The sequence below is a fragment of the Astyanax mexicanus genome, chromosome 12, assembly GCF_023375975.1.
Source record: "Astyanax mexicanus isolate ESR-SI-001 chromosome 12, AstMex3_surface, whole genome shotgun sequence".
Lineage (NCBI taxonomy): Eukaryota > Metazoa > Chordata > Actinopteri > Characiformes > Acestrorhamphidae > Astyanax > Astyanax mexicanus.
The window spans coordinates 16634603-16644359 of record NC_064419.1 but is presented as its reverse complement, the minus strand read 5'-3'; the positions used below and the strand labels follow the sequence as shown (position 1 = coordinate 16644359).

The 9757-nt window shown below is 38.8% G+C and overlaps 1 protein-coding gene across 10 annotated transcripts in view; it reads right to left on the bottom strand.

Moving 5' to 3' along the window:
* Positions 1–918: 918 nt before the first annotated feature.
* Positions 919–9757, bottom strand: part of pbx3b (pre-B-cell leukemia homeobox 3b) — a 113118-nt gene continuing 104279 nt past the window's right edge. For 6 of the 10 annotated variants that reach the window (XM_022670736.2, XM_022670739.2, XM_049485889.1 and 3 more), the window contains 2 exons: positions 7821–7910; positions 919–2713 (listed from right to left, as the gene is read on the bottom strand). In XM_022670736.2, the coding sequence (XP_022526457.1) occupies positions 7864–7910 (47 nt within the window). In that variant the 3' untranslated portion in view covers positions 919–2713; positions 7821–7863. Of the gene's footprint in view, positions 2714–7820; positions 7911–9361; positions 9475–9757 lie in introns of all 10 variants that reach the window. The other 4 variants (XM_022670734.2, XM_022670733.2, XM_022670735.2 and 1 more) reach the window with 1 other exon arrangement.

The following is a 9757-nucleotide window of genomic DNA, read 5'->3' as shown; positions in this document are numbered from 1 at the left end:
GGCGCAGTTCAAATCCTTTAATTTTCCCAAAAATCATCAGTGTGACTTATAATCCGGTGTGTCTTATGTATGAATTTTACCAGTCAGGTTGTAAGGAGCAGTAAAGCCACTCTACTGAAGTACAGAGTTATACAGGAGTTTTAGTTTAGTTCTCCAGTGCAGAGACTGCTAAGCACTAGCTCTTTTGCCATTCAGAGGTGAGTATTATCAGCCTGTAGCCTGCTGCTAACCCCAGCTAGCACTGCTGGACCAGTATTAGCATTAACCGCTAATAACGCTAAGCGCTAGCTCTTTCGCCGCTCAAGGGGCGTGTTATCAGCCCGTAGCCTCCTGCTAACCCCAGCTAGCACTGCTGGAGCAGTATTAGCATTATCCGCTAATTACGCTAAGCGCTAGTTATTTTGCCATTCAGAAGTGCGTATTATTGGCCTGTAGCCTCCTAGCACTGCTGGAGCATTGATTAACGCGCAAAGCGCTAGTTCTTTTGCTGTTCAGAGGTGAGTATTATGAGCCTGTAGCCTCCTGCTAACCCTGGCTAGCACTGCTGGAGAATTATTAGCATTCGTCACCCAGCAACGAGACCTGCTGAATTAGAAGCAAAACATTGCGACACCCCTGTTCCCCACTAGTGTCCATAATTAGCCTTATGTATGAAAATAGACCAAAAAATAGATGTTTATTGATAGTGCGCCTTATAGTGCTAAAAATGCGGTATGCGAATAGCTTGGTTTTACCAAAGTATTATTGTTTGCACAATCATATGCAAAAAAAAAAAAAAAAAAAATCAATAAATAAATACAATTAAGCCAAATAAAATAATAATAATAATAATAATAATAATAATAATAATAATAATAATAATAATAATAATAATAATAATAATGTCTGCTTACAAAGAAAAAACATGATATCAGGATCTTCCATCATGAAAGGAAAAAAGTTTATTCATGTTTGAAATTACATATAACTACCACAAGGAAGACTTCTCAGTCCAGGGTGTAGTCTGGTTAGAAAGAAACACGAAACATCTTTAATACATTAGAATCACTGCCACAAATCAATTTTCATGACTTTTTTTAATCAGTTTCAGAATCACATACGATACAAAAAAGAGAAAGAAAGTTGGAGCCCTGTCACACAGAGTCTGAAATGTACAGTTCTGAATACTGAAACCTCTATGCATTACAGATTTTTTTTTTAATCATGATTTTTTTTCCCTTTTTTAAGTGAATTAGTAACAAGATGAGCAACATTCAAAATGTTCTTTGCTATTTACAACAGTTTAACTGTTTGGTGTTAATTCTTCGACCCATTTCCCACTTTCTCCTACCCCAACACCCCTCCCCCAAAAATCCACCACAAAAGCCCCTCACTCTCCGTATTATTCGTATTAATCATATTATGGTTATTTTTCCTTTTTTTTTCTTTTTTTACTTTTTAAAAGTTGCAAGAAAGCAACTAATTTTCTTAGAAGATTAAAATATACATTAGATTACATGAGAGAGAGAGACAGAGAGAGAGAGAGAGAGAGAAAGTTTATTACAAGATGCAATCAAATGAAACTACGTAAAAAATGGAAAAGAACGAAAAGTTAAAAGGATGGCGGTGATATTGTTGAGAGGTAGTCAGTGAGAGCACTCTAAGCTAGAGAAATGTTGGAAATCTATTGGTTTTTCTATGAGTCTGAATGAGGTAATAAAGCTGTGTATTGATTTGTGAGATGTATAAATACTCTTAAGCTATATTATATACAAGACCGTCTTTTTTTTTTCCTGTCTGTGGATGGAGTCCCTACATGCAAAACACTAGAGTCCTAAAACACAGCTGAGCTGGTGTGTCTGTAGGACTCTTATTTTGCGTTATATTAAAAAAAACATGTCTCACGTAATATGAGTCATTTCATTTTACACGTTGAGATGCAGTGAGCAATGGAAATTATAGCATTATGGGACCCATGTGTACAGAGTTAAATTTATCCCCCAAATTAACTGGATCGTCAACCTAATTTAGTACCACCACCACAACTTAAATTATTAATTTATTATTATTATTATTATTATTATTATTATTCTTATATGAGAAATTAAAAAGAAAGAAAATGTATATCATTTCTGGAATTCCCAAAGCTGCCTTTTGTAGCGTATTAGCCCTGTAAAATAAATGGGTTAGTGTATGTATTTCTCAGTCCTTGTCCCTGTACTCTGTGGCTTTGTTTACAGTAGACCAGGACTGCAATAGTTGAAATGAAATCTTCACTAAAAAAAGACCTATATAAGTGTGTAAATGAGAAAATCCGAGACATCACACACCCGAAGAAGAGAAAGCAGTTAATGAATGATGTGCAAAACAGAAATGATTGGAGTTGATGAAACTGGCGCGAGCCAGACGGCGAGCGATTGGGTTCCTCGGAGACGTCAGAGTGTTTTTTCCGAATGTTTTTTTGTCTGGAGGAGGAAGGCCAGTGAGACGAGAATGAGTGAGGGTTCAGAGAAGAGAAGGTTCCAAGCTTATTGGTAGTAGGTTTGTCCTTCCTGCGTCTCTGATCGGTCAGTTCGTGGGTCTGTGGTTTGGTCACTGGTAGTCCCACAGTCTAGGAGGAGCTGTACTAATGAAGAAAAGATCAGTTCGAGGTATCAGAGTGCACACTACCAGGGCCTTCTGTAGGAGAGATCACAGAGGATGGGGTCGTAGCGTCTTGCCATCCTCCGTTAGCCTGCAGCAGGAAATACAAACAGAGACAGTGCCTTAAAATCAGGATCCAGGATTGTTTTGCTAGCTTTTTTTAGCATTATAACAAAATAAATGCCATTAAAATGTATACACAAAATGTGTATGTATGCAAAAAAAACACTACAAATACAACAGTATAACAGCAACAATGATCTGAATGTAGCAAAAAAAATGGTTCAGTAGTTTTATTCCTGACCACTTGGGAAAATCAGCTCTTAATGCTACAAAAACACTGGATAGCAAAAATACTATATGATATAATTACTGTCCCTATATACAGCTCTGAAAAACCTTTGGAATATAATCAAGAGGAAGATGTTGTTATGTGTTGTTGTGTGAGTTATCCAAAAGCAGTGTGTAAGATTGGTGGAGGAGAACATGCCAAGATGAAATGCATGAAAACTGTGAATAAAAACCAGGGTTATTCCATCAAACTTTATGAAGATTAACTAGTTTTCTTTGCATTATTGAAGGTTTGAAAGGTCTGCATCTTTTTTATTATTTTGACCATTTCTCCTTTTTTTTTTTTTTGCAAAAAATATACTAAGATAAATGACAATATTTTTATTTGGAATTTGGAAGAAATGTTTCTATATCAGTCTGTAGTTTATAGAATAAAACAACACTCATTTTACTTAAACATTTTTTTTTTTTTTGTGTGTGTGTAGGGGTGTTCTGTGTTTATCCTGCTCGTGTAGAAGTGTGTGTGTGTGGGTGTGTGTGTGCGTAGCCTGATTTTCGAACCCATTGTGTGAGACATGCGTGTTCATATGCATGTATTAAGAAATTAAAGGGGGGGTGGGGGTGGGCTCAGTCTTGCCGACGGCCATCTCGTTTGGTTTGCACTAGCATCGCTCTCTCTCTCTCTCTCTCTCTCTCTCTGCTGCCTCCCTCTCTCAGAAAACAAATTCGCCTTAACGTCGTGGGCAATGGGAGCGATCTCTGAAATCAGTGTCTAATCAGATTTCGGCGGTGGGCCGACAGCTTGTCGCTCCATATTTTGATGTAAGTCAGGAGGAGGGAAGGCCGGGCTGGGTGGGGTGGGGTGGGGGCGGGGGGACGCTGAGTGAAAGTGACGGTGGAGGCCTTTCCTCCACCCAGCGTGCCTGAGTGCCTCTGACTGCAGCGCGTGGCTTCCGGCAGAAACTAGCCTTTGACGGAAAGTCTCCCGCCCGCCTGGCCTCCGCTGCCTCCCCTTTCTCCTGCCTCCTATTCTCCTGCTTCTCTCAGTCACCACAACAAAAGCGTACTGTATAATCATCACTTTACACCATCAGTGTGCACATCATGACGTCTGAAGCCTGTACGTACAGTACACATTTATTAGGGGTATAAGAAAATATTATTATTATGATATTTTGTTTTGCAACACTGTATCAATTCTTAAAATCACAGCACTGATATGATTTTTATTATTATTAGATATAAATAAAGACAGTGGTTTATTTAGTGTTGTGTTCAAACCCCTCCTACTAAAGCTGTGTTGTAGTCCGTCGTTACATCCCACTGTTCTGAAAACAAATTTAAAATTGAAAAAATTCAGTTTTTATTTTAATCCGATTTTTTGAAATATTAAAGTGTGTTTATACTATGATAGATTTTCCATTCAAACAGAAATAGTGTACGTGTGTAGCGTGTGTTTGGGGAGGTAGAATTAGAATTTTGCTGATTTAGAGTTCCTGGAATAGGTCAATAAACAGATTGATCCGGCTTCTTCCAGCCACTGTGTCTGGGCTGAGGCTGAAATAGGAGCGTTATGAGGAAGTCTGCTCAGCACGGTGACATGCATCATCTGCATTCAGACACACCGACTCTCTCTCTATCTATCTACATCTCTCTCTCTCTCTCTCTCTCTACCTCTAAGTCTCTCTCTATCTACCTCTCTCTCTCTCTCTCTATCTACCTCTATGTCTCTCTCTGTCTACCTCTCTGTCTACCTCTTTTTCTCTCTCTATCTACCTCTATGTCTGTCTCTCTCTCTACCTCTATGTCTGCCTCTCTCTGTCTACCTCTATGTCTCTCTCTCTATCTACCTCTGTCTCTTTCTCGTTGTTTGCCTCTATTTCTCTCTCTCTCTATCTACCTCTGTCTCTCTCTCTCTATCTACCTCTGTCTCTCTCTGTCTCTCTCTGTCTACCTCTATTTCTCTCTCTCTATCTACCTCTATGTCTGCCTCTCTCTCTATCTACCTCTATGTCTCTCTCTCTCTCTCTCTCTCTCTCTCTCTATCTACCTCTATGCCTCTCTCTCTCTATGTACCTATCTGTCGCTCTCTCTCTCTATCTGCCTCTGTCTCTTTCTCATTGTTTACCTCTATTTCTCTCTCTCTTTCTACCTGTCTCTCTCTCTATTTATCTACCTTTGTCTTTCTCTCTCTCTATCTACCTCTGTCTCTCTCTGTCTCTCTCTATCTACCTCTGTCTCTCTCTCTATCTATCTACCTCTCTCTCTATCCATCTACATCTATCTTTCTATCTACCTCTCTCTCCCATCCTTTTCTCTCTCTTTCTATCTACCACTATCTCTCTAGCTACCTCTCCCTCTCTCTCTCCCATTCTTTTTCTCTCTTTATCTATCTAATTCTATCTCTCTATCTACCTCCTCTTTTTTTCTTACACTCTCTCTACCCCTCTCTCATTTTATCTGAATCTCTCTATCTACCTATCTGTCTCTCTCTATCTACCTCTTCTTTTTTTCTTACACTCTCTCTACCCCTCTCTCTACTACTGTTTCACTCTCTCGCTACCTCTCTCTCTCTCTGTCTGTCTACCTGCATATCTCTTTCTCTCTCTCTCTCTATCTCTTTCTTTCTCTTTCTCTCAATTGAGTCTGGGGAGAGAGCAGTCAGCCTAACACCTTCACCTTTGTCTTTCTGTTTCCATAGCGTACACACACACACACACACACACACACACACACACACACACACACACACTCTCTCGCTCTCTCTCTTCCTCTCTCTCTCTGCAACTTTCACACTCTGGTCTATTGCTTAGGTCAGAGCTCCCTCCATCACCACAGTGTGTGTGTGTGTGTGTGAGAGTGCAGTTTGAGCCTGTGAGAGCCTGACACTTCATCTGCACCGCTGCAGGCCACAGAGGCCACGACTAAAGCCGAGATGACACGCCGCCTCGCCAGCATTCGCCACAGATACACTGCCACCGCCACCACGGCCCACTGCAGCGCACAATCACGCATACACTGCAGCCGCTGACACTGAGAGTAACACACACATTCCTTAACTACACTCAACCAAACACAGCTCAGTGCTGCACAAACAGAACACAGCACTGATCATGTGACTGCTCGGTTTTATTAATTACTGTACAGTTTATTATCCTTCTATTAAAATCCATCTCTTCCCCCATAGACATGCTGTATCTTTAATTTTTTTTGTACCTAAAATTGATCATTTATCTGTGCTTATTCTAGTACGGTATGTACTCTTGATTAATAGGATTGTTTTAATATACTTTTGTTTATTTAGTATTAGAGAATAAAAGAAAAGGAAGAATATAAGTGTATTAGGTTTATTCAGAAGAAATCATTCTACTCGCTTCCTTTTTTTCTCCCCCTCTCTCGCTCTCTTTCAGTCATCAAATAACTGAATCTTTTTACCCTTGTGGTTTCAGATTACAGAGCATACAGAGGGAAAAGCACCACAGCAAAACCTCATCAAGGAAGATAAAATTCATGTCTACCGACGGCTGCAGGCGATCATACTTTCATATTTCATCTCGTTGATAAGAATATTGGGAGTTCTTTGAAGCATTTCAAAACAGCAGATAGGGCACTAAAGCCTTTTCATCTCACCACGCTATAGGTTACCATCATATGAAATGTTTACACCAGCAACAAACACGTTTAATATCTGTCTGAATCTCATTCTGCGTTCACTCTTCCTCAGGACTGGAGCTGTTCGGGTTTATGTCAACCAGGGCTTTTGGTTCTCAAAATACAACAGCTTTAAAATTGAAGCATTTCCTTTATTAAGCATTTCCTGTGCTTCATGATGTATGACATACTTTATCAATTCAAATAAATCAATATTGATTAAATTAAAGCTCATTTTGACCCTTATTAATTCTTATGCTGGCTCAATTTATTATGATTTCAATGATTACGAAGCATTTCAGTTGAAAGCTATGCTATTATTTGTTATTATTTATTATTTTAGATATTATATTAGTAGATAAACACACCTTTGCACACCTTTTTAATTCGAATAACTATGGTGTTTTCTCATTAACGTATGACCAATTTTACATACAGGCCTGCTGTTGATAGTAGTATCTTACCCTTAGCATTAGGAATCACGTATAAACTAATTCAGAGATGTTTGCACACAATCTTTTATGGATGAGAACTCTATATTCTATATATATATATATACATACATATATATATATTTTTTTAAATAAAAATATGTCTATGAGCAACCCTTTAGAAATTAATTGCACAAAATTATTAGTTTTATGTTTTGTTTCAAGTGTTTGTTATAAGACTTATTCCTAATTTACCCCCATTTTTTCTCCCCAATGTATCTAGGCCTATTGTTCCGCCCATTAGTCAACTGTATATCCCCTATCACTAGGGATGCCACAACACCAGGAGGGTGAAGACTAGCACATGCCTCCTCTGATACATGTGACGTCAACCAACGGCTCTTTTTTAACTGATGCTGATGCACCATTGCTGAGTAGCATCACAGCGCACTCGGAAAAAAGTGCAGCGACTCGGTTCAGATACATCAGTTCATTGGAATCACCATAAGAGTGATGAGGGGAAAAAGCGCCTTCTACTTACTCAGAGAGAGCAAGGCCAATTGTGCTCTCTCAGGGCTCAGGCAGCTGATGGCAAGCTGCATGACCAGGATTTGAACCAATGTGGCAGCTGACTGGTAAAATGTAGTGGAAGCGCTTTAGACCACTGCATCACGTAGCACCCCATATGAATAAACTTGCTGCTGTTATGTAAATGCATTCTAAATATATGGTCACCAAAGGAGCCTTAATATCATGTTAATATCATTATTATGAAACTAAACACCAGCAAAAATGGTTATATAACAAATAACCAAATCTACTTACATTTAAGCCATGTGGACTGTACATGGAGTTCCCCCCAAGAGGATCATTGTATCCTGCCGTCTGACTGATAACATGGCGCAGGGTATCCACCTGCAGAGGAAACAACAGGAAGTCAAGCCTGTCAACTTCCTGTGTCTCAGGAACACACAAAGATCAGCAAAAAAAAATATATACAAAAACCATTCACACTGAAATCTAAACAGGAGGGATGAACGGACAAGTCCACGGTTGTAAGCAGGGCTTGATATACCAATGAATTACTAAACATTAGAATTATTGTTAACTCTTTAGGTTCTTTAGGCTAATTCTTAGCATGTTTTACACTGTGTGATTCTCAACTGCTAAATATTTGATAATGACAACTAGTTTTTTTATTTTTGAGTATTTAGAATTGATCAAATTGATTAAAACATTCACAATATAAAATCCATGATTAGAACTACTAGTTACACCTAAGAAAAATGTAAAGAACATGTAAATACAGTATGTTCCCATAGCAACACTTCCCTACTTCATCACTTCCAGTTAGTACGAGATAGATTAAAATGTTAATATTTATTTATTAGTATTATTTTTTTTTATTATTGGATTAAATTGTGCTTTGGATCAACTTGTCAACTTTTCGATTCTCACTAAGCAAAGACACTTGTGTGTTTACAACCGTGCACTTGGGCCACTGGTCCATGATACATATCTACTAACATGACAGCAGTGGGTGACATGAAATGTTCACTAAATGAAATAAATGAGACATGATAGTATGCATGCAGAGAAGCTGTATTTTAGACAATATTTTTTTTTAAGTAGGTATCTGGTAAAATACAATTAAAAAAATTATGAACTAGACAAAATGTAATCTCATAAACTAGAAAATTGATCTAAAGGCATTCATAATAATATCTAATACAGAATGCAGAGTGCTACAGCAATATTCCAGAAAGGGGCAGTAGATTTTAGTTTAAAGGTGTTCTGCTTCAGTACGATTATTCTCTCTTTTTTATACATGAGCAATCTTTTCTTGAAAAAAAGGCTTGATCATGTTGAAATGGATTAAAGCGTAATGAAGGGACACAACCACGATGAAACAGAGATAGTAAAGGATACAGAGGTTTTGAAGGAAAGTACAGTTACAAACACCCAATACCAACCCAAGAGCTCAAGTCAGAGCCAAATGCATTCGCAACATCAACTGCAAAACGGGGTCTGTTCCAGAGGTGAGATCAATTTACTAACAGACTACAAATAATGAGGGTGTGTGTGTTTATTGGGCACCCTGGACTACGAGAGCGGTGATTCATTAGAGGGCAATTTGGGCTTACTCAAATAATCCGTCCACAGCCAGACATCAGTCATCAACAATTAATGCTGCATCGCTGAAATAAATGGGATCTGTGAGAGGGGGCACACAATTATTATCCGTAAGCTGGTGTTTTTTTTTTGTTTTGTTTTGTTTTTTGAGACTGTACTGTGGATGACTGGCTACCTAGCAGCGTTCTGTTCTGTTCTGGCACACAGCCCCAGTCCCTGTGCGTGGAGCCTACCTGTGATTGCACATTGGCTCCGACTTGTGCCCCTTGGTAAGAATCCCCATTCGGATTCTGCATGCTCATGAACATGTCCCCCGAGTTTGGGAGGTTAAAAGAACCTGACGAACCTGGAAAGGAAAGATGTAAGTAGCTAAATAACGAAAGAGAGCAAGGAAAAGAGAGAGGAATTCACACACACACACACAGACACAAGTACACACACACACACATCACCCATACACAAACACAGATGCCCAGAAAGCAAGCAACCAGAATGTAGCAACCAAAACGCAAAGAGAGGAAATAATTGAGAGGATAGAGAGAAAGCAGAAACCTATATACTCTACTACTACTACTACTACTATCTAACAAATAAATACACACAAAAAGAAAGGAAGAATAGAAAGAAAA